At 40.7% G+C, this 25724-nt stretch overlaps 1 protein-coding gene across 1 annotated transcript in view; it reads right to left on the bottom strand.

Annotated features, from left to right (window-relative positions):
• PPP4R3A (protein phosphatase 4 regulatory subunit 3A) overlaps positions 1–21871 on the bottom strand; it is a 42960-nt gene extending 21089 nt beyond the window's left edge. The window contains exons 1-4 of the mRNA XM_082760882.1: positions 20908–21871; positions 13085–13140; positions 3482–3580; positions 576–1193 (exon numbers count right to left, since the gene is read on the bottom strand). Coding sequence (XP_082617008.1) covers positions 576–1193; positions 3482–3580; positions 13085–13140; positions 20908–21049 — 915 coding nt within the window. The 5' untranslated portion in view covers positions 21050–21871. The remainder of the gene's footprint in view (positions 1–575; positions 1194–3481; positions 3581–13084; positions 13141–20907) is intronic.
• Positions 21872–25724: the final 3853 nt, after the last annotated feature.

Raw genomic sequence — 25724 nt, 5'->3', positions numbered from 1 at the left:
TCATGGAAAACTAGTAATTTGATACAGTCTTGTTTATGGACTTAGAAGAAAAACTAAGGAAACATTCAAGCACCTATGGCAGTGTTATATTCTGAACCTGCACTTCCCAAACAACTTCCTTCCTTAATTTCAAAATTAGAATCAGCTATATCCTGGCGTGAGATTGTATTTATGAAACTTAGGTGAAATAATTCGACCTTTTTTTAAAAAAAAATTATCCTTAACTGTAGTGCCTGAAAATTCCCCAAATACAAGAAAAAAAAATAACAAAAACCAACCTTCAAAATGCAAACAGTACTATTCATTTTAACCAACCCTACCGAGGATTCTGCTTATTGTTGCTCCACATAAATCATCAGTTACAGAGCATCTAGGCCAAAATCTGGAGTTTAAGAACATACATTTAACAGCTCAGCATTTGAATTCCATGTTTTTTCTTTACATAATACTTCAAAAAGACTTTCAGAATCACAGAAGTGAAGGATCCACTGAAGCACCTCAATCTTCCCAAGAAATATTAACTAGCTTTCTCTGTCCAAGCTCAAATAAAAAGACAGTGAAATTCTCAAACTTACCTGTAACATACCAACTATTTCCACTTTATTAAAAAAGATGAAAGAATGAAGTGTTGATAGCATATTTTCCTCAAAAACTGAGGGAGTGGGTAGGACCATATCTTGAATATACTGTACTCTGTATGTCTGATGTATTTTTTGCTTCAGCTCTGGATCAGATATAGGAATCACCTCTTTAAATTTTGCTGTTTTAGTCAGAAATTCCCTGTGTTTCCGTGACTGTGATAAAGATGGATCATATTCTAGGCATCCAATTACGTCCATTATACATTCCTCGGAAAACATGACTTCAAAAAGTGCAGTTCTGTTCAAAAGGAAGATTCCCTTGATAATTTCATACAAGTGGTGTAGTCCTTCAATGTTCTCCAAGTCTTCGCACACATGAAAAATTTCTAAGAGCTTCTTAATATAGCCCTCATTTTCCAGTGCTAGTGCGAGTTTTTCACGACGTAACGGCGAAGGCAGTGAAGATGCCACAAGTTCTGCAATTTCTTCTAGTCGACTTAACTCACAAGAAGGTAATTCAAGACCTGGTGATGACATATCATCAAAACGTTCTTCCTCAGATTCATCGACGAGGTCCTGAGTAATGTCGACAGAAGGATCTTTGCCCTGAACCTGTAAAACAGGATGTTTTCAAAAACCAGAGTTTAACGCTTATTACTATTACAATGCTTTTTAAAAATACCTTTTTAAATGTCATGTGCTTTTTATCTGTATGGTCAAAACAGAAGTACAAATGTACGTTTCACATCACGTATAGCTTGTTTGGAAGACAGGAGATAATGTAAAGATTTCCTCAAACAGAATGCCTTACAAAAATTATTTCTACATTAGTTATTCAATTCTCTATAAAGAAAGGGAAGAATAAAGATGGTTGTTAATGTTAATCTCGGGTTGTCTAACTGGTCCTGATGCTTCTCAAAGCTTCTGCAAGCTCGGAGTGAAGGGGCCAGTCTTGTCAAAAATTCTCTGCTTTCAGTACTGAGAGCCACAAGTCAAAATCTGTTATCATGCACTTTTGAAATACTCAGCAGAGGGACAGAATCCAAGGCAAAACCTGCAAAGCTCTTAAGAACAGAAACCCCCACATCAACATTTACAAAAGGCTAGTGAAAATCTGGAGCTGTCAAAAAAAGGAGGCACAGGACCCGCAGAGGTATCTCTAGAGCTACAACCAGGAAACTGCACAAAGTACAAATTAATGAAAAAAACCGAGACAGATGCTTGGGCACCAGAGTGTTTCAGCTTTAATTACATCTTAAACTGTAGTATCTGCTTGGAGTCTGATGTGTCAAATGCAGAAAGGCAGTGCTGCCTGGAAGAGTAGAAGGCACTTTTTAAACTCGAAAATCAGCAAAACAGTCTGGGAGAAATAATTCTCCATGGATAACAGCAAGTCTATATATAGATTAAAATCCAGAATGCTCTTAAGACCCACTTACTGTTCTCCTTCCACATCAGCAACCACTGCCAGTGTAAGTGCTATCAAAGTTTTCCTTTCAGAAAAAGCTGTAATGACTGAGGAAGCTTAAGATCTTTAAAGTACACTAGGCAAAAATACAATAGCATGGCCTCAAAACAGGATGTAAAGAAACTGGATTCTTACAAAAATACTAGCTCTTTATTTAGAGACTGAGGAAGCTGGGTTTCTTATCTGGGTGTTTCCCAAGCACAGAATTTCCCCTTTCCCCCATTTTTTGTTTCTGCCCCCAAGTTTTGGTCCTTTGACTACTAAGGTTCTTGGAAACGTTTCTATACTTAATTAAGTTAGTAGAGAAGTGTTGAAAAGACTCATGAGTAAAAAAAAAAAAAAACACACAAAAACAACAGGATCTAAACACATGCAATTATGACGCCAGATTTCTTCTGCTTTATTTCTGAAATCAATGAGAACAAACTAGAGAAGTCAGAGTGGAGAGAATGGTGTGTTTGTTAACAGCACAGAGAGCGAGCACAGGGAACGAATTCTTGGAAAAAAATAGAGAAATCCCACCTAACGTAGCAAAAACAATTAAGAAAAGTTGCAAGGCTTGGAATTAAAAAAACAAAACAAAACAAAACAAAAACAAAACCAACACCTGAAAAATTAAACTATTATTCATGAATACATTGACTAAACTCTTCTGGGTATTGCTCAATAGTTAATAATTGACGATATGTTAACAATGCTGATTCAGTAACTATATAGTCATCCAGTCCTAGCAGTAAAACTATATATAAACCGTTTCATTTCTTTAAACTGTAACAATTATAGCTCTGAGAGATAAAGAGCTGTCTCTCCTACTTCAACTATCAAATTATTCTTTCACACCCTGACAGTCAACAGCATGGTGTCATATTTACGTGGAAAAAAGCTCTCTAGAGAAACTCAACACATAAACAGAAGAATGAGATAAGAGAAAGAAAAGAATGAAAAATGGAGAAATATGAACATGATATAGTCAAATCCATAGCAAATACATTCTAAAATCAACTAAGAGCTCATACATTCTTTTTACTACAATAAAGCTTTGGAAGGAAGTTTTTCCCTTCTGGACAACCAGAAAAAAAAAAAAAAAAAAAAAAGTTAATTATGAAATTAATTGTTAGGAAACTTTTTAAGCACTCATTTTGGAGAAAAACTTCCTTGGGGGCTAACAGAGCTATAAAGTTATTTTGATCAAAAAGACCTGGAAAAGCTCAAAAAAAAATCATAGTTTATGTTCATATCAAAGTCGGGGGTGGGGGGAAGGAGAAAGTTTTCAAATGAAACATGCAAAATTTGGGGATGGTGGAAAAGAGGGTAGTTTTGTTTCCCCTTTCTATCTGCTATGTAGAGATTCACCTCCTACAATGGCCTAAAAACTTCGAACACAAACATTAAGATTATTTTGATGTCTCACACTTACATTTATCAAACTTACCTGACATATTTTTTCCCATATTTCATCACAGCCTGCTTTTTCTTGAAAGCTAAGTGCCAAATCATAATTTTCAGCCTCAGACCACACAATCAAGGTATCCTTTAAAGACAGGAAGAACAGTTTCAGGCAATGTATTTAAGATTTTACAAACCTAAACAGTGTTTAAAGAGTAAAATTTCAAAATAAGGACATGATTTTGATACGTTCTGAGATTTTTAAGATTAATAACACTTCTGCAAAAATCAGAATAAGCAAGTTCCAAAATGATAAGAAAGTTTTAGTTCTTAATTCATGTGCCCATAAAATTGTTAATCTTATAAGGCTAATCTATAAAATGTACTTTCACCTCAATGCATCCTCTGATAAAATACAAAAAGTAACAAAAGCAATAGGTATTTTTCCCTTTTCTTTTTAACGTGTTTCAATTAGACCACATAAAACTGAAAACTTTTGTAGGACTCACTCACAATCACTCTCGTGATTTTTTAATAGGCCCTAGCAAACGTTGTGCTGACGAATAGACCAGCTGCCTATAACGAAGCCCCAAGATGCCTACAAACTTTAAGCAAGAACAGGTCCTTGAATACACACACAATTAACAGGGCACACTGATTACACTGAACCACGCACACCATTTCTACTCCTTCCAAACTACAGTTCTGAAAGGAAGTTTTGCTCTAGATTTGCAGAAGTTACTGGAAAGAATGCTTAGCTATATTTACTACCCCAAAACTTAGGCTCTCATCTACTTATTGGAATAGGCGAAGGTTTTTATGGAGCTCTCATACTGCATGCAAAACCACTACGTAGAAGTAGAAGCCAAGATGCAAACAGCAATGTCACACACTGGCAAGGTACATGATGTGCTGTTTTACAGACAGTTTACTAAATAATTGTTAGAATTACAAAAACAAAACAACAACACAAATGGGAATACAATCTGCACTATTTATACATTGCATCAAGTTTTATTTTAGAAGTCTCCTGTCCTCCTCTAAGAGCTAGCTGAAATACAGCCACGTTAAACATATATAGCCTCATTAAATCACATTATTTCAATTAATGCTAAAATATGCATTAATGCAAGAGACATGAGCATTTTTCTACCTATATTTCAATGAGAACCACAGCACAGACCCTCCTTTGTTAAGTACAGATTTTGCTTATAGTGATTATTCTTGGAACTAATTTTAAATACTTGCAAAAGCACTCTAGGTTGCCGGGCATTTATAAAGCCTGTTTATTGTTTAGGATTAGTTTATTTCAAATATCAAATGAACACTGAAGATAAACCGTACATTTAATTTCAATATGCACTTAACAGAAAACTCCTCAAGCTAAACTACACTCTAAATAGCACGATCACCTAGCTCCAGCAGGACTTCAGTCAAGCAATACGATCTAATCAATTTGCCATTACCAGCGCAGCTGTGCTGCTTCAGATGCACTAATGTGTTTACCTTGCAAATGGCAAATAGTTTACCTTTTCCTTTCCCAAAGGATTGAGGAAGAGGTGGTACACAGAGAAAGGGATTTAGAAAGACCACCTCCAAAATACAAAAGGAAGAAGAAGGGAACAATTACTAGTTTATTCTCTACAAGACTGGTCATGGTTCAAAAAAAAAAGACCATTAACGGGGTAAGAAAAAAACCGAAGTTGTGTCAGTTACTAAACACTGACATTTCTTTAGGTACATTAATTTCACCATCTTTTAAAAACAGCACGTACCTTACTGCCGTATGCCTCAGGATCAAAATCTAATACGTGCATCTGCCATTACTATTTACAGTACAGTACTTTTCAGCACCAATCTCTCATCAGCTTCCCACTGAGTAATGCTGTCTTTTATTTAAAACAAAGCCCACTAGATCTTAGGTATACCCTAGCAGAAGTTGCAACACTCCTATCTAATTACATTTTCATTTAAGTGAGAGATTACTTGTTAGATTTCTAAGCAAGCCACTTCCAAAAGATCAAAACATTTTTTCTTCTCTACAAAGAACGTGACCAAGAAGGTAATTACTAAAAGAACAAAAATAAGGACAGTGATATTTATATTAACTGCTGTAAGCTGACTAAACAGAGCCCCCGAGTTTCTGAATAAAATCCATCATTGGACCAACGCAGATCTGTCTGCTCTGGGAATAGCAGGGATAGAGGAAGGCAGGCACTGGGCATGTGAAAGGGAAGAAACATAGGTAAAGCTGCTTCTGAAAACTATAGCCACAGAGGGAGAAAAGCTATTTGGCCCCAGCATAGCAACAGGTTGTTCTTACGCAAGATCATCTATTATGATACACAGAAGTTCAAAAAGTATTTTTTCACCTTTACAAAATCTGATTTTTTTCATTTCTTCTTTGGATGTTGAAACTAAACAGTAATCTTCAAATTCACTTTATTAATATTAGAAAATTATCTTCCAGTTGCCAACATTAAAACTTTCAAAGTGTTAGTTATTTGTCTGATTAGCACATAAGGATTTCACATTACCAATTAATGTCAGTGTCTCAACAGGATTGTACCAATTGCTATTCTCTAGACCTTTAGTACGAGGCTATTTGTTTCTATAGCCTTTCTTGCCCCAAAGGGCTTTTAAAAAAAAGAGCATGAGAAAGTGAGAAAAGCCCTGTGCTGTTGCATAATGTACTATTCAAAGTTTACATGTCACTTTCTTAATCCTACGAGGTATGGAATCATCAGAAAAAAAAGAGCAGTACAAAACTTAGGCATGTCTTTTAAGGGGAAGTGACTGAGGGAAATTCCAGATGTACGAATAAAGTCTACTTTCTGCTTGCTTTCTTTAAAGGGATCTTTCTGTGTGTTTGATCTGTGGTCTCATAACAGCGTAATCTACATCCACTAACTACGTCGGATCTCTCAGCTACGGAATAGGACTATCTCTTGCTTCCAAAACACCAGGTACTTCTTGGTACTCCAAAAAACAACTGATATTTTGTGAGATTGTCTCCTCCATTCCAAGAGGAAACAAGAGTGTGAAGAAATACTCTTATTAATATTAGCTATCAGTTAAAGATGTAAGGACATGAGTTTTGAATATTGCTCCCCTATAAACATAAAATCCTCAGGCTTAGATCATTCATAAAGCAGTTCTGGCTTGAATGGGTCAGACATGTATCCATTTCTCTGCATTACACAGAAATGTTACCCTTGAGACCAGGAAGTGAATGGGACTGACTGAAATGAGTATCTAGAATTTTGTTTTTATCTAGCTTGTCGTTAAACGAAATTTACAGATGAAGCTGCAGTATAAAATCCTAGCTACGCTGTGTGATCTGAATAATAAAGAAGGACCAATGTTTTACCATCGTAGGCTTTTGTACCTACTGCTCTAGGAGAACCCTAGCATTCTAACTTCTCACGTTTTTCACTAGAGTTCTTGGCAAGACCTTCTTTTAAACACAATGATAACTGGGAAACTACTTATGTAGAGTTCAGTGTGTTATTCTGAGTATGAAAACCATTTGCTGCTTTGCAAAAATATTTTGACAATAGTGCCAGCTGGATGTGTCATTGTTACCTTACCCATAGAAAAATTGCTGTTGTCCTAGAACAGCTTATAGAAATTTGTCTTCTCTTTCATGTTATTTTTTATTATGGTTGCTCAAAATTTATCTGGAACTCTAAACTTTAAGCTAAGATTCTGAGCGTGGCCTCTTTTTAGATAACTTGCATTCAACGTCCCCATAAAGAGGTACTTCTTTCTACCAAGGGAGGTCAATTTTTTGTACTCTTATCCTTATAAACATACAGCCCAAGTCAAAACTTTCAAACCACAGTTTGGCATTTCTCTGCTGCTTGTTTGATTTTTGGCTGGATCAAGTCCATACAGAGAAAGCCGTGGTTGGTCTGAAGAACAGGCTGCTGGTTTTCAAGGAACCGCTCCTGGGTGCTACCACTTCATCTGAGACTTCGCTTCCAAAAAGCTAACCTCAAAAATATTTCTGCAATGGATTAAGGCAGAAAGCAGTGACACTTCACTTAGGTGGGCAGAGCTTAATATCTGCCAAATGATTTGTTTCTGAAATTAATTTCCAAAAGGCTTATTTTTCTTCATAGAAAGGTCCTTAGATGTCAAGTTCTCCCTGTAACACTCATCAGAAGTGATTCTTTTATTGCACCAATTTTAACTGTTAGCAGGCACACCGTACAGCATTCATTCACTTTCCAATGCAAGCCCTGGGATTTCATGAAGAAGAATTAATGAGTAACTAGTACCTCAGGATTTGCTTCTGCTCTAAGACTGATTTAAGATTTCTTTCCTAATGCGACAGAGGTCGAGACAACTCTTATTGTTTGGCAGTGCTCTCTCACTGGAGTGGTGACATCCATGGAGAACACTAACCTTCTCTGCAGTTATTTATTGTCAACACTGAAAATACTTCTAAAACAAAAGTGAGTTCTTATTCTCATGCATCTATGACTCATCCCTGTGAGACCTGGGCTACTCTCAAGAAGCAGCAGCGATACCCCAAATTGGATAGTCTACCACAAATTCTTTTTTTTCCCTTGAGTGACTGAATCCCTTCCTCCCAGCCCTCAGGTGAGTTAGGCCTCTGGCACTTTCCTGGGCCCCAGTGAAAGTTCAGCTGAGTAGGGGAGTTTCTGCTGCTCTGGACAGCCGGAGTGCCAGCCTCCTGCTCTGATAAGCACTGACACTGTTTGTATTTACAGCCTGTTCCCCGGGCATCTCAAACCATCTTTTAAAGTCCTGTTAGCAAACCACTTAAAATCAGAAGTACAGGCCCCAGCTTCTGCTTCGGAAATAAAGTACTGGCAGTACCCAGCTGTGCCAAGTTCAACACAAATCATTACTGGGGTAGGGTGCAGCAAAATCTTCAGGTTAAAAACCCCATCCTAGTAATGTAATGTCAAGCTAGTTCTGAGACTGGCTTTGTGCATTTGTTCACACAGAACCTGGATATCTCCATGTGACAATTCTTTATTCCCCAAACCCGAATAGGAAATCAAGGACATGTTCAGTCTTCTGGCAGAAGGTTTCCTGGTAGCTTCTAGGACACCCTACCAGCCACACTTGACTTTCTCAGTTAGCCATCTGATTGCTGCATCTCTATGCATCACGTGGAATAAAATCAGTTCATTAGTTCCATAGCAGAACCTTGTCTCCCTGGCCTAGTGACCCTATGCAGAAACAGCAGAATATATTTCACAGGAAAACATGTGTCTGGGTAAAGGAATCTTTCATCATCTACTTAAATTAACCAACCCATTCCAAAATGGACAGTAGTCACACCCCTCTCTTTCCTTCCCACCCCACAAAAACACACACATCTCACTACCTGCGCAGCAGTAGGCATACTTTTATTGAAACAGTTTCACTGCTGGTTCACTTGTTCCTGGCAGCAAGCATAGGAAGTTCATCTTCTCTGAGCACTCTGCCAATGTCTTTTGCATCTTTCCAAAATTTAGCATTGTTATCAACAGGTTTGATCGCCTTCATTGAAGGACAGACACTTTCAAGTTACTTAGCTAGAGCCCAGTACTCTGGATGAATTTAAGTTTTCTATTCTTGTGAAGAACTGAGAGGGACTGCTAAAGCAAAGGACACAAGACACTGAAGTTTGTAGCGCAGAGGCAAGACTCCGTAAATGTAAGCAACTCAAGTCTTTTTGTGCCTGGAACAAAGAAGGGATGTAACACATACTTCATCGCTAAGAGGGATGAGTTGAGAATTTAAGTCTTTATTGATATACTGCTGAAGCACTGCCAATACATCCTGAAAAGCATATTCCCAAGTTCACACCCACATCAGCTTTCTCCCTAGATAAACTTGAGCATTTATTTCTCCTTTAAGGTTGCATAGGAAGATGTGTAATGTCCTAAAATACAACTGCAGCTGTTCTTTTTTTTTTTTGAGTAAGGATCACTCCTGTAAGAACAGCATATCCTTGAGTAGCATCTCTGAATTTGGCCATTTTAATGCCTTAAAAAGGAAAAAAAACACATAGAAAAAAAAAGTCAGAGCACGGATTGAAGGTTGTAAATAGACTTCACCAGGACATTATAATTACATTACCTTCTGTTTACTAATGTGTGTGTATATGTAAAACAACAGAAGAAGAAAACTAAATATTCTGCATGTGGTCCAGGCACCACATAGTGTAATTAAATTCCACTTACTGAAAAGAATGTGCTTTTAAGATGTATGCTACTTACCCATAATTAAATCCAGTATATTCCATACCTATGTCATAGAACCATTATTACAACTTTTAAAAATAAGAACACCAATAAAACTTAAGTTATAGCCCTAAGCAAGAACACAAGTCAGGAGGCCAAGTGGCTGTACTGATGAACACTTTGCCTATTTTTCCCCCCCACAGAAAGTGTTCTGCCTATACATATTACCTTAACATAAGGAACAGTTGTCTTTTTTCTCAGCCACAGGATACTAGTTTCTCAAGTTTTCTTACTAGCTTTATTTTCCTCATTCAGACTCTTTTCTTCTAATATAAGTATGGATGAGCATGCCAGGGAGTGCACAGTTCAGAGCATGCAGCAGCTTCCGTGGGTATCAATTCTGTGTTACAGCAGATATAGACCTATCTTTCTGAATAGAAAGTGACTCATCACGGTGACAGAAAGATTATATTAATTTATCTGACTAGTGAAAAGGTGGTTAAAGGACTGCCCATATCGTTAACACTTTGAGGGATTACATTAAGCCTGTTGATGTAAGCCTGGGAACACTGGGGACTAGGGTGGCTGTGTTGATCCATGAAAAATGAGTCCTGGATCAGGTCTCAATATCTACCAAGTGTTCTTCTACTCCAAAGGAAAGGGGGGACAGTCATATCTAACACCAATTAGATCAACATTTATACGGAGACCTGAATAATCCAAAACATACAGCAAAAGCATTGCTTTCAACCCTTAAAAAACAATACATCTGAAGCAGACAATTTGACAAAGTTTGCCTTGAAGTTCAGATTCACACAGTGGTTTTTCTTCAATTTTAATCTCTGTGGATATTTTACATGACAAGAGACTAGAGGGAGCAATGCAAGCTTGTACGCAGGTCTTTGTACTATTATTTTCACAAATAAGGATCTGAGCTAGGACAGTCACCACTAACACATACATGCGTACACCCTGAGAGTGCATAGCTTGTAACATCTTTAATTAATGAGACACTCTGTTTCACACTGGCAATAGCATTGCCAAAGAGATAGAAGGTGCTTTCACCAGCAGCAGAACTTCCCTGTTCATCAGAAAGGTATTTATATGCTTGCTGAAAAACCCAGAACAATTGCCATAGATAAGCTGTTGGGGGAAGTTGCTATTACACATTTCTCATTCCTTCCAACCACAGATCAGATTAGTTAGTTCAATAAAAATCGTTTCTTCTTACAAACTTCACGTCAGCCTAGATGAAAGTTAGAACTCATTCACTTTTTCCTTCAAATACTGAAGTGCCACATGCAAGCAATATACTAAGTATGGCACACTAAGAACAGCTTCAGCAGTGCTATGCTCCCCTTTAAAAGCAAATGGAGGTTCCACCTTGCAATAAAACTTTGATGTAGAAGTCTGGTAAGAATAGCACACTGAAAAGTTAGTTGGAAGTTTTAAGTATTAAATTTGTACAGTATTTTCTTGAAATTTCCAGAGAGCAACTGAGAAGCACAAACTGAATTCTTCTGTAGCACAGTTCCACAGACGGATCTTGAGTGAGCTGGCTTGAAACTTTTGCTGATGTAGAGAGCCACCTGGTTTTGAAGAGGGGTCTGCAGTACCAAAGCTAATTTTCTTTTGTTTTAGTGAGCTTAGGCAGTTCAGAGCTCTGATAAGCACAGCTGGAAAGAAGCAGCTCTTCCCTTCAACAGTGAAGCTCCAACCATCACTCATATGGAACCCAGTTTAAATTCTGAACTCTGCTCTTACTGAGGGAAAGGGTAAGGAGGTCTCATTTGAATATCCTGCTTCCTGTGAAGCAGGATTATTACATGCACCAAGAAAAATCTGGTATTTCTAAGGCTTGGAGTAGAACCCTACTTTCAGTCTAGAGTAGAGACTGCATTGCTTAGAGAACATGAACAATTCACCTGCAAATATAAAGCTGTCTATGTAGCACTTGAAAGCTTTAAGAATAGCAGTTTTCCTTTTCCAGCAGGGAAAACCTACAGTGCTGGTCTAATAGGACAGATTCACGTCTAATACTTTTATTTCTTTAACCACGTTTTCACAATCAGCAGTATCAGATTTGTGCAGTGCTGGTTACACACTTGACCCCGAGCAGCAACAAGCCCAAGTACATATTGGTGCTGTACCCACTGGCACGTGGGCTGGTTTGCACTGACTGGACAATTTTCTGCCTACTTTAAGGACACTTCATGCTTGATCTGGCAGAAAGGCTGTTGACACAGAGCTAGCCCCTCAATGCTCTTTAAACAGATTTGAACCAGCAAAGCAAGTTTACACTAGATCAGCACTTTATGCCACAGAGCTGTGAAATACTCATTATTTTAGGAGTCCTACAGCTGGAGTTACTGTATCATGGAAACACAACCTCAAGCTAGCGAGGATTACAACTAAGAGCTAGTTTGCTTAGTATTTTTGCTGGTCTTGTCCTTTCTTACTCCCTGCAATTGATTCTCCACACCACGCTGCCCTTATCAGCTGTTCAGTACTGACTGTTTATACAGTGCATGCTGAATTATATCAAGGGGGCAGATACAGACTAAACTCAAATATTTCCAAGAAAGGATATTTTTAAACTAGCCCAGTTCTTTGCATTCCATTCAACATGAAGTCCTGCAACCAGTTGCAGCCACAGAACCACTGCAACTGCCCGTGAATAAAACTGAATTGTATCTATGATTGTAGTAAAACATTCTTCACAGCTCTAATACTTTACTACATCAAGTGCACCTGACAGGATTTTAGCAAGTCTGAGATGACTGGACAAGAAACAACATCCAATCTGATTCAGCTTTTTTTTTTTTTTCCTTAGCCTCTAGGAGTACTTCTCAGCATTCATCAAAAACAGTAAGCAAAATGCAAGAACCACAATCTGCTTCTCCTCACCCTTCTCAATACCATTCTTTGGAGGCCTCACAATGTTCAGCTTAAGTAACTGAAGCGAGGTACAGACTAGAGCTGAGAAGTGGCTTTTTTGTATATGGAATGCTTTGAAGCAGTAGTAACCCATATACCTCACCCAAATAACAGCCAAAAAAAGGTTTACATAAAAATAGTTTTAAAGTCTTCTCTTAAAAGAGAAGACATTAAAAGCCGTAGTATCTGAAATACAAAGAAGAAAAAAGCCAGATGGTATCAAGCTTCAGATACTATAATCCTCAGGAACCTCAGCTAACTGGTGACTTTCCCAACTCTGTTTTGCCTGTCTCACCTGCAGCATTTGTGTATGTGCGAGTGCACAAGCAGGATACAAGAAATGCAAAGAAATTACATGTCTTATAAAATAAAAAAAATGCTGAGAACTACGTTGCCTTCTATTTCTGGTACAAGAACATACAATTTAAATTGCACTAGATGAAAAAAGGACCATTTCTGAAGTTAAAAAAGCTGCCTTTAAAAGTGAGGTAAAACAGCACATTTACCTGTTGCTTCTGGTACGCAGTATTCGGGTTAATTTTGGACTCCAGAAGAAGAGAGCCTAGAAGAAAAAAGTTTCATTTATTTATGTGCATACTGAAATGTCTACCTTGAGTTCTCTGATCATTCTTTCCTCAAGTAGGTGCTTATACCTTCCATCCCAACAACATGCAGATTTAACTCATGTTCTACAGCTTTGTTTCATTTTTCCCTCAAAGATACCGTTCACATAACACAGAACATTCAAGAGCATTTTGGGGACCGGGATTTTAACCTTATTCTGAGATGACTTTTCAACTGTTTCTTTTGTGTGTTTTGGGTTTTTTTTTTTTTTGAGAGAGAATTTTTCTCTCTCAAAAAAAAATCATTATCACTGCCATAATTGTGTTCTGTGGAGCACCTACAACTTGTTTCACACGAATTTTGCTAACCATGTGGTATGTGTTCTTAAAGTTTTGTTAAAACACCAGTTTTAGGTAAGTTTGCCAGAATGCACATCTAAAAACTAATACTGCAGCAACCGTGACTGCTTGTACCAAAGAACTTTACACAGGGTAAACTTGGGAACAAAGGTTTTGCAGCAGCTTATACTGATGTCAGACATAAGTATGGCAATAGAAGTGCTGGACTGTGTTGTCTTGCCCCTCCTTCTGCATAAGCATTAGTGTTAACACACATCACATTTAGACAGCTCGAAGGGCTGATCTAGCTGAAAACAATCATTAAAACTGCTTTTATTTGTGGGCAGACCACATCCCTCCTCCACCTTACTGCTCAGCTGCACAAGTGCCAGCTCATGAGGGGCTCTGACAACCAGGACTTCAATTCAGGCATCTGCAGAGCTTCACTCAACATACATGAAAATGTATGGACAGATTTAACTTTGCACTGTCTGTAATTAAAGCATAATGCTGCAAGTACCCCTTTAACAGGGGCTTTTCTATTTGTTTACTCATTTAAATTTATTCTGTAAGAGAAGTCCAAACTTTCAACTTCTTAGTTTCATGACTACAGTTCTAAGGCAGTTTGATGTTACTAGAACATTTGCCAAATTTCAAGGCAGTCTTCAGTAGTCTCACAAAATCTAAATAGAATAAAATGCTTCAACCACCTCAAATACAGAAGCCTGAGAGCTTCAAGGCATGACAAACAAATTACTTGGATTTGACAAACATACTTGGAACAGAAAATGGTGTTTCCAAATGTCACAGTAGAATCAGCCTGCTTACAAGAACAGACTATGACTAACCAGTTTTCACTATCTGAAGAATGTTTCAATTCATAAAATCCACATCAAGAATACTCTGAACTGATGCTTGCTTACCAAGTGTCACTATACTCAATCAAGTTATATTTACAAGAAAACCACACTTTTCTTCAAGAAAGACTGCTAACAGAAGATGTTAGGCTGGGGGAGGTGAAGGGAGAGACCAAAGAGACAGAACTTCACTCTCTAGAAGAGTAATGTACCATTACAGAATAACAAGTATCTGCACAGTTCCACCTGTAGAATAAGAAAGGTTATCGTTTCATTCATTTGTAAGTCTCCACAAGGATTTTGATATTCATTAGCTTACTATGTAGAGCTGTAATGCTCACATTTATTTATTAACTTACCTGCGATGGCTGCTTCTTCCTAATTTCTAAGTCTGTTTTCTACAAGTGGGAGCTGTCAGTAATGAAGTTGGGTCTAGAAGCTCTCAGCCTGCCTCACACTGCTCTTACAGGAAGAGCTGCTTACAAACTCAGATACAGCCCAACAACAAAACCTAGTGAAATGGCCCTCATAGGAAAACAAGCAAACAAAAAAAACACACACACAAAGACACAGATCCACCACCTCTCTTTTTCAGAGCTTTTCCTTTTTTAAACCTAGACAACTTAAGCAAGTAAACTGCTTTGGTGATAGAGCAGAAATGTGACAGCATAATTACTGAAAAATCACAAGCTATAGAGGAAGACAGAAGAAAAACTTCAAAGGTGACCTTTAGCAATGAATACAATACACTGTGGTACTTAGGCCACAGTTTCAGGTTTTGAATTTCAGGCTTGCTGAGTGAGTATCAGAAACAGCCCCCCTTTTCTGTTACAATGATCACGTACAAGCAGTGTTTCACTTCAGTCTTACTTTCAGTTTCAAAATCACAGCTTCAACTGTATGAAGTTTTAGAATACTATCTGGTGCTATTGAGTTGCGTGGCTATCTTCTGGAAAGCCTGTACTGGCTAGAGATAACTAATAGCAGCAAATATGAATGGGAACCCTTTATGAATTAAAAGCAATTGGTATTTTTCACATTGTATTTTGACTTCTAAACAGAAATATACAGATGCAGAAATCCTGAAATCAGCAGGAAGTCATACATCAATTGAATTTCACGTTTGACAAAATGCTATTAAAAAAAATCTTGAAGACAACTCAAAACAGACAGCTGATCTTCCAGGCTAGAAGCAGACACAAGAGAATGAACTTCTCACTAGACTTACCACAAAAGAGCATTTCTTCCCTACTAAACCTGACACTTGTAGGAAAGACAACTCCAGCCTTATAAGGCTTGACTTGCTTCTCATTGCCACACCATTCAACTCATTCCTCACCACTCAGGACAATAATGAGAAAAATAGGAATTCAGAAGCAGAAGTGTACTGAAGTACAAACTGTGCTCTCCAACCCGTAACAGCCCCAAATGCATCGTTCTAGGCAATCTGATGCTCCCTTTGTACCACTTAGCCCCCCAGAAACGTTTCAACTAAGAATAAAATAAAAAACCTAACCAGCAGTGACTACTCTAGTAGTTCGTTGAGTTATTTTCATACAGTAGGTTTTACAGGATCGTGTCCTTCCCCATAGGAAGCTGTCCTAGGTTTCTGTTACTTGCTTTGGGGAACCAGGCAACAGTAACAGATGCCTGTAACACAAACGGGTTCTTCAGAAAAAGGTTACAGAAATTTAATATACCGCAAATAAAGTTCCTCTCCTCTCCAAGTCAATATCTGTATTGATTTCTAAATACCAATCAAGATGCTTACTCTTTCACTTGTCACAAACAATTACTTTCTATATAGGTATTTTTCTCTTGCTACTACCCTAGAATATATTAAGACTACTCAGTCTGCTTCATAAAAATACACCAAGAAAACTTCATTTCCATTTCCCAATGACTATTCTAAGAGATTACCTGAAAATTTGCTTAAATATAAGTAATATTAAAAAAAACGCAGATCTACTTATTTTCTAGATTACAGCCTTGAACAAATTTGTAAAGATAACTGCAAATATTAGGGCTAGCAAGTAACAAGTGAAACTACCCATAAAGAAGAAAACATTGATTTGCAGCATTCTGTTATTTGCCACAATAATGCACTATAGCAGAGCTGTTTGTTTTTTGTTTTTTTTTTTTTGTTATTGTTAGTGTAACACCCTCATTCTGTGATGTGAAAGGAATATATATGTGCATAGGGTAAGGTTTGCTCAAAAGTCATTACATACGGATATACAATGCTATTTTAGAAGATGTTCAGAGAACATCAGATGTCCCAGTCCAGTAATCTTAAACAATAAATCTGCAGGATTGTTTACATATATGCATATGGAGGTGACCTCATGGTAAAAATAAAATAAATAAAAAATACTGCTCTTCTCCCACAAAACTTATGTGGCTCCAGCTTCAAAAGGAGAAGAAGTACTGTCACTCATCTCCCCCCAAAATAAAACTTATGTTTAATTTAAATTTTCAGTTTATGATTTTTTTTTTTAAGCAGCAGAGGTTTAAGTTCTGTAAGCAGTTCTATTGCTGCTGAATCACAACACAGCAGTCCACAGAAACCTTGGAAACAGGTCAAACAGAGGTCCGAGAACAGGCTCTGCACTCTCAACAGACAACTCCTCAGCCTAGCAGATTTCTGAAGGGTGAAACCCAAACACTGGAGGTGTGGGAAAGAAGGAAGAGAAACAAAGTTTCTGATATTTATTGTTTCATCTAAAATGGAAGTAAGATCTCATTCGTAAACAAAAGGTGACTGGAGTGCATTAAGCTAAAGTACATGCTTCCCTAAAAGCTCAAAGAATCTCAAAAGAGACCTTTTACAATTCAATTTCATAACTTCAAATCATCCTTCTAGGAATAAATAGCTCTATACATCTTCTCTACTAGATGTCAGTTGCAGGTGTCGGTAGGAAGGCACCAAAACTCATTTTTTTTAATAAGAACTACCTTCACTTTTTAAAAAGTTAATAACAAGGAAAAACAAAACAAAAGAAAAACACCCATGAAAGATGTAAGATGTTCCTGGCCAAGTATTACTAACTTCTGTGTTGCTTTCCTTAGCAATAATAAACAAAATTTAAGCCTTCGAGTCTGTGAAAAAGGAAAGTGACTAGATAGTACCTAAAAGATAGCTGGGCAACATGGCCTCCAATAGGGGAGGTCATTCTGCCTCGTCAAAGAGCTTGGTGACAGGACTGGTAAGCATTTCTTAAAAGTTTAAGCCTTTGAAGCATCCTAAGTTAGCTGAACAGAGACATTAATTTTAAGGGCCACTTCAGTCATCTGGGCTCAGAACAAAAACAAAAAAGTGATCTGAAACCAGGCAGTGAGTATCTAGAAGCACACAGACATTTTAAGAACTAGATAGGCAACAGCAGTCTGAAATACCATATGAGAAACTGGTCGGAAACCCAGGGCTTCTGATTACACAGAAATTCACATGGAAGTTGACCATTTGTAAATAAAAGATTGAATTACTATTGCAGTACTGCACTCCAACAAGTGGAACACACTGCAACTAGGCATCACATTCGTAGAAACTTTTCAAGGTCTAAACAAAAATATCAAGTGGGGTAAAAAAGGCAAGTCCCTCTTTTTCAAAGCATAATGCATCTGATCTGAAAAGAGCTGAAACTACTTCTCTATGATAAAAGATCACTCCAAATTGTCCGCGATAACTCCCAGTGTTTAGTGCCTGGGAGCTCTAAAGACATCTCAGCAATAGATTCACTCATCTGCTCAAAATTCCTCTAAGCCTGTGTTAAAAACAACAACAGCAAACACCCCGGTAGATAAGAACTGAGTAAGAGTGCAGTCTGTTTATTGCTCCAGTTCAGTGTGATAGCTTACCTTGGACTTGCCATAATGATTCCAGCTCCCTTATCTAAACACTCTGACCCTGCCATAAAATCTCAACGGTTTGTAAAGCAGCCACGGAGCCACAGCAACTCCCAGATGCACCACGGAAAGGCCACGCTCTGTGCTGGCCTGCACAGGAAGGCCAAGGCACTCAGCGCCGCTGCTCTGGGAGGAACTGACCCGGCCCCCGAACAGGCGAGGGCATTTCCAAGGCAGGGAGGGAACCGCTACTAACAGCCCCCACTCAGGAAACGCAGCTCTCAACTTCAGTCGGATCCCGAGGTTTTCAGCCAGCTTCCTGGAGTAAGTCAGTGAGAAGGAGCCAACGTGCACAGGATGAATCTCGGTTCAAACACTAGGAAAAGCTGGTTTATAAAAGGAGGAAGGAAGAAGTTTCATTGTGGAAAGAGGAGGAGCTGACAGAGACAATACAAGAACGAAATGGAACCATGGAGGCAACTGGTATATAGGTCAGGTTGCTAGCACTTGCATGTCCTTGCTAACTCAAAACCAAAAGTCACAATCGACTTCATTAAGTTAAAAAAAAAAAAAAAAAAAAAAAGCACATGTGAGGGAGCACAGAAATTGCACGGTACCTAAAGCCACGTGTTTTAGGTTCTGGCAACACCTTCTCCCAAACAGTTTGCTCACTTTTAAAAAATGACTGCCTTTAACTTTCAAAATTGATCTAGAAATAACTTATACAGTAAACAAACAGAATTCAAGTTTTATGAGGCGTTTAAACAACAAGCAAGTTAGGGAGAAACCTAGCCTATTAATAGTGTATGCATTTACCCAGGCAGGACTGATACTACCTACTAAATTAAGAACTTAAACTCTGTACATTATTTACTACTCTTGAAGAGTATGTATGATATTTGAGAGAAGTCTGAAGTGTTTGTCCTGTTAAATGTATTTCTGTGCACTAGGTGCAATTAGTAAGTGCACGCACACTGCTCTGGTTGGAGTAGCTTAGCTATGCTACACAAGGTAATGACTTCATGTTTGGTTTGGGATCATTTATGCCAACTTGTAGTTTCCATCCTACAGATGTTCATTTACAACAAATAAGCTGGCAACAGCCGCCCTATCCAGGTTCAAATCAGTCTTAGGCACACATATCCCACTGAAAGCAAATAAAGAGATTTTGGTTTGAATGGACCATTTCTTCACAAGCAGGCTGTGAACTGCAGTTCTTTTGCTTTCTTTTCCAAGAACCAAAAAATAAAAAAAAAAAAAATCAGGAAAATGATTAGTGTGTAACACGTGACAGTTTTTAAACATTTGCTAACAGCGGCTCCTCAGCATAGCAGCTGTTTGGACAGCACTGTATCTACAACCAAATACACAGTAACACAAGATTAGCCTAGAAGTTGTGGCGATTTTCTTTTTACCTTGATCATTCACGTTCAAATTAAACTAAATTCATTTCCATTTTGAATGCTTTCTGTTACACTGGAAAGCTGGCCAAACTAAGAAGGCAGCTTCTTCAGTATAAAAGAAATAAATAAAATCAAGTATCAATTTAAGTTTTTAAAGTATAATTAAGAAACTAAAAAACCCTGAGACTCATGCTTAATCAGAAGCTCAAATATCAAAATCCTGCTTAGATTCAAGCTTGGTTCCTCTGTGTCAGCTTATGATCTGTTTGCTGTAGAGATTATGGTAGTTTGTCAGAACTTTCTCAAACAGTGAGAATTAATGATTCTCAAGTTGCTTTTCATCCTAGTTTCTACAATGAAAAAGACAAACAAATAAAAATAAGATGTCTGTTGCAAGTCACAAGCCATAACTTCATAGACAATTCACTAGATACAGTACCTACACATGTAATGAAGTACCAGGGCATACCCTGACAACATTACTAGCAAAATAGTATGTTAGATATTGCAAGATCTACAATTAAAAATCTATTCTGATCACAGAAGTCATGAACTCACTCAACCAATAAACCAGACTAGTCCAAACATGTAACTACAGGACAAGATACTACCACTTAACCTGCAGTAAGTTTGGTCAGAAAATGTGAGGATAGTTAATACTGCATCATTTTAATTTTACTTACAGGGAGACCTAGAACTGCTGAAGAAATGTATTTCATTTCAAAAAAAAAACAAAAAAAAAACAACAACACACATTTCTGAAAATGCCATTTAGTCCATTGTCTTTTCTACTACAACTGCACTTTGATAACTGTTGATAGCTGTTAGCATGGCCTGCATAATTCTGGGGGGAAAGGATAGACAGAGAGCAAAAGAGAGGGGAAAAAATGGATATTGACCACCCACTGACCTTTTAAAAATTTACTCTAAAAACTATGATCTAAGTTTTGAGCACCTCTTCTCATGAGGGGCACATTTCCAGAAACCTCTAAGGACAGATACATCACAACAACCAGTTCTGAGACAGGCGTACACTGGGCACCTAGAGATGGATTGCTGGGCGTGCAATCCCTTACGAGACCTGGTTGTGTTTGGATGAAACACTGCATGTTCACTATGAACTAAGTGCCTACTACGCCTGCACTCGATGGCAACCTTCCATTTCTTCCACTCGGCCTAACAAGAATGAACTGTGCCCGGTGCCCACTCACCTTTAGGAACCACATTCGAATTGCACAGCAAAACACGAAGGCGAGAAACGCACAAAGCGAACCCCACTCCCCTTTCTGAGGGCAGAGCGTACCTCCAGACCCACACTCACCATCGCTCTCCGCCCTGACGAGCAGGGACATGCCCTTCAGCCTCTCCACGTAGCAGGAGGACACATGCCCCGTGCCTCGGTCGTCCCACTGGCGGTCCTCGTTCAGCGTGTACACCTTCACCCTGCGCCGGGTGTCAGTCATCCTGCCGCCCGCTCCGCTGCCACCCCTGGGGCTCGCACGGGCTGGAGGCGCAGGGGACCGAGGGGATGGGGCAGGAAGGCGGCGGCGGGAGCCCCTCAGGGGCACGCCAGGCGAGCTCTTCTCGCTCCCCTTCAGCGCTCCCACGGGATCCTCATCCTCGGCGGGGCCGGCGGGCGCTGTGCTGGCGGGGGGCGAGGCGCCGCGAGGAGCTGCCCGGGCACGGCCGCACAAAAGGCGGGCAGCAGGCGGCGGCCGAGGCGGGGAGGGGGGTGGGGGGGGAGCCCGGAGGAGGCCCCGGAGGCCCGGGGGTTGCGGGGCGGCCGGGCGCGGAGCTCGGCGCTATTGTGCGGGGGCCGCCCGGGCCCGCAGCCCCTCGCTGGCCGCCCGCCGGCCGCTCACGCCGCGGGTCCGGCCGTCAGTGCGGGGCGCCGCGGAGCCGCCCTCCCGCTCCTGCTCCTGCTCCTGCCCCTGCCCGGCGCCGCTCTGCCCGCGGCCTGCGGGCGCTGCCGGGGTGAAGCGGGCGGGCGCGCTCACAGCCCCGGCTCCCCCATGGGCTCCCGGCGCGGGCGGCGGCTTCACTCCCGGCCCGACTCCGCCGCCATGTTCTCCTTCCTCCTCCTCCTCCTCTTCCTCCTCCTCCTCCCGGTGCAGCTGCGGCGGCTCGGTCCCGGCTGCTCCGCGCTCCCCGCGGCGTGGCTGCTCCCGGCGGCCCGGCCGGCAGCGAGGCGCTCGGCGCGGCCCCGCCGAGGGGGCGAGCGGCGGTGGCGGCGCGGCGCGGCCCGTCCAGCCCGGCCCGGCTCCCAGCGCCTCCGTCCCCGCCTCAGTCACGGCGCGGCCGCCATCTTGCTTTCACCTCTCACGGCAGGCGCGGGGTCTCCCAGCCAGCGGCGGCACGGGCCGCCCGCCGCCTCTTAAAGGGGCCGCGGCACACGCGGCTCCGCGCCCGGCCGGGGGGGGCCCACGCGTGTCCCCGCAGCCCCACGCGTGTCCCGCAGCCCCACGGGATCGCGCCCCGACACGCGTGGGTCCGGCCCAACCGTGGGTGGGTGCCGCCTGTGTGTGAGTGTGTGTGTGTGTGTACACGCGTGGAAAAACACGCGGCCCCGGGTCCCACCTCAGGGGACGCCTCGGTGTCCCCTTACCTGCCGCCTTGGTCCCGGCACGACCTCGTGTCGGGGCAGCTTTGTGCTGCTGAACGCCCCCGGAGCCTGAAAAAGCTTGTATTAATTCTTGATTTTTTCAATTTTTTCATTTTTTTAAACATTTTTTTTTTTTTCTCCTGCCTGCCATCGCTGGCTACACCACACCCGCGTGAGCCAGGAGTTCACTCGGTGGCTGTTGGCCCTGTAGGGCCAGGGATCTGCCCGGCCTCTGCCCCTGTGCCGCCAGCTCCCCAGCAGCCTGGCATTGCCCCGGGAACACGCGTGGCAATCCGCAGCATGCAGAAACACCAGGCACAGCACCCACTGCAGAGCCCATTGCAGAGCGTGGCCTGGGCGCGCTGCGTGGATGGGAGGTGGCTGCAGTTTGCCCACTAACGAGGTGGATTTATTTTCCAAGCTATGTGATGTTCGCTTACCGGAGTGAGTTGTAGCGGGGCTGGTTGGAGCCAGGAGCAGGCTACAAGCTCTCAGCCCTGAACTAATTGTGTGCTGTGAGGAATCCTTCCGTCAGCTTTCCACCTTCCTCCACCTGCCATTCCCCTCGCCCCATCAGAAAGAATTCATCCCGTTTCCTGACCTGCACGGACATTGTGCCATTTGGGATTGCTTTTAGGCATAAAAAGTTATGGATTTTAAAGGATAGGGGCTGGTTGAGAACATAAACGCCTTCAGGAACATTGGTCAGAGGCCCACAAGGTGGCTGGAGGCAGGCTGTGTCCCGGTGTCCTCGGGATGTAGTAAATGCTCTGGAAAGGTCCCGCTGGGTGGGAGCTGGGTTCGGGGGCCCTGGCGAAGGGAAGCTGTCAGCAAGGCACTCGTCCCCTAGGTGGGCGCCCCTGGGCAGGGGCTGTGCCAGAGCCCCCCAGGTGCACCCTCAGGGCTGGTTTCGGGACATCCAAAACCACTGGTCTTGCTTTGAGAAACCTCCCTGGGACTCACGCACAATTCACAAATTGTACCCTCTGGTGGCCACCAGATTAAGCATAGGCCGCTGTTTGCTGCGGTTGATTCTGCTCTTTTGTTTTTGTTTGTTTGTTTTTGTTTGTTTGTTTTTTCCAGCGAATTGCAAATAAGTTTCATCAGACTTTAGTTTGCATAGTTTGCTTTATGAAGAAATTGGGCTTAGCTTCTTTTAATTGTCCTTGTATTGTTTTCATGCCAGTCTGAATAATGCCTAGTTCAACCATAGTGTCCATTTGTCAGATTTTAACCAAATTCTCATTATGTTTGCCAAGGGGTTTCATTTTCTCCAAATGTTTCCACCCGAGTGATTCCAGAAGAAAGGCCAGGCGTTGAGGGCATCTTCCCATTCTGGGAAGCAGATGCAAAAGAAAAAGACACACAGTTTGTTTTTCTTAGGGTCATGATTTATAAGGCAAAAGTGTGTCAGGTTATATCTCAATTCCTTCTCTTCTCCAGTTCCAGAGGCTTGTGTCCAGAAGGAAATATCTTTGGGGATAGTGAGAGACCAGTAACTGAGAAAAGGCCAGGCTGCCCAGGTTCAAGGACCTTGTCCTGGCAGGGGTCTTGGCTCACCAGGAACTGAATAATACATGAAGAAATGGAAGATTGAGTACAGTTTTAAATTTCTCCTATCTATAAAAATAAATGAATATGGGTAAATATATGAAGAAAGAAGCCTAAGAGGGTTTAGTAGCGAGGGCTTGCACAGCAAAGATTAAAGAACAAGATGATTTTCAACACCTGCTTGTAATTTTGGCAATGAAAATTGCATTGTTGTTATGAGGAACTTCAGACATGTAACTTGAAGCTATGTAATAAAGCATTATTAGAGTTCCTAAAAATCATAGCTAATGATTTTCTCACACCACCACCCCCCAGAAAAAAAATCCTATTAGAGAAAGTAACAACAGACCTCCTTTTGGTAAAGATAAAATAATTACTAGTGTGAGAGTTAGGCTTGCCTGACTGTTTAGATAAACATACACAGACACTATGTCTTGCTCCCAGGGCATACACTGTGGCTTGTTCCCCAAAAAACTGCAGAAAATGAATGACTGAGCAAGAAGTCAAATTACATAGAAAAACTGTATAAAAGTAGGGGGAGTAAAGAAGAAGTTGAGTCATTTAAGTCAGGATATTGTCATCAAGAAAGAAGGGAGATTCAGCAAAATGCATTTCTAGCTTTGTAGGGAACTGAACACAGCAGTTTGAAATAAAGATGTACAACAAGTAGAAAAAAGGCAATAATCATTACAAGTTATAAAGCGTAGAAAAATGGATGAGAACATCAATGGTTGACAGTTTTGGGTACAACTCAAGTTTTCTAAAATTAACAGTATGATAGGCCAATATATCTAGATAGATACAGGTAATAAATGTATTCTATAGTTGAAAAAATATGTAATTATTTATATTATGTGAAGATCATTAAGTGTCTTGTCATTATTAAGAAGGGCACTAAACAGCTTTTCTTAGAAACACTTTAAAGTATGTGAGTCCTAAAAAACTTGAATTTGAGAGTCCTAAAGGAGTTTGCATATAGGATCTCAGGAAGTAAGAATCCATATTAATTTTTAATAAAGCTCTGATTAGTGCAGAAATTCTGCAAGATGTGAAAACTGACTATAATTATTCAACTCCGACAGGTGAGTAATGGATCAATTTATCTGACGCTAACCAGACACTAAATGCAGATACAGGACGTAACAAGGAATCACGAGATGAGAATATAACAGTAGCAGCTGATGTGGCTTTATTGAAAAAGGACTTGTCAAATTTGTTTTGTTTCTTGTTAAATTACAAAGTTGCTCTTGAGGATAATGGTGCAGGTATAATATACTTGGATAGTTCTCAGATATTTTTCTGGAAAGCTGACACCATATTCTATCAAGAAAGCTCACACTGCATGGGTCAGGTGTGTGGTGACAGGCATGGCTCAAAAGGAATTACCAGTCAGTGGAGATGATTGTAAACGGCTGTGCAGAAACCAAGAGTAGAACTGATGTTATTTAGGATTTATAGTAACGATTAAAAAACAAGTCAATGTAAAATCTCTTTGAACAAAAACTGTGACACAGAGCCTGGAAGAGTTGTAAATACTATAGAGGACAGAGTGGTCAGAAACAGGTTCATCTACTGAAGGCTCTAATGGAGAAGCTGAGAAGCTGATGAAGAATAGCTTAGCTTGGGACAGCTGGGAACGTTACTGGCAGCCGTTCCTCGCTCCTGTCCAGCTTTACAAACATCTATGAGCTAATGAAACACCTCCCCATCATCACTGCATTTTTAAGGAAAACAGTGACACTTTACCTTAAAACTCTGAGCTGGAAGCAGCATTGATTGATTTGCTGATGGATGAGCCATGGTCAGTTAGGCATATCTTGTTTGTACTCTGATGTTCACTTTCTAAATGGTACAAATACAAGATCACGCCTTCAGGTACAAATAGAAAGGCATCTCTGAAAGATGCTAGGCTGCACAGTGAACAAGCAACCCAACACGAACATCTTACATCACTCCATGTCTCTAAGATATAGTACTTTTTGAGT

The sequence above is a fragment of the Aythya marila genome (assembly GCF_965140915.1).
Source record: "Aythya marila genome assembly, chromosome: 5".
NCBI lineage: Eukaryota > Metazoa > Chordata > Aves > Anseriformes > Anatidae > Aythya > Aythya marila.
Note: the sequence above shows the minus strand (reverse complement) of the source record. Positions and strands in the feature narration are given on the sequence as shown.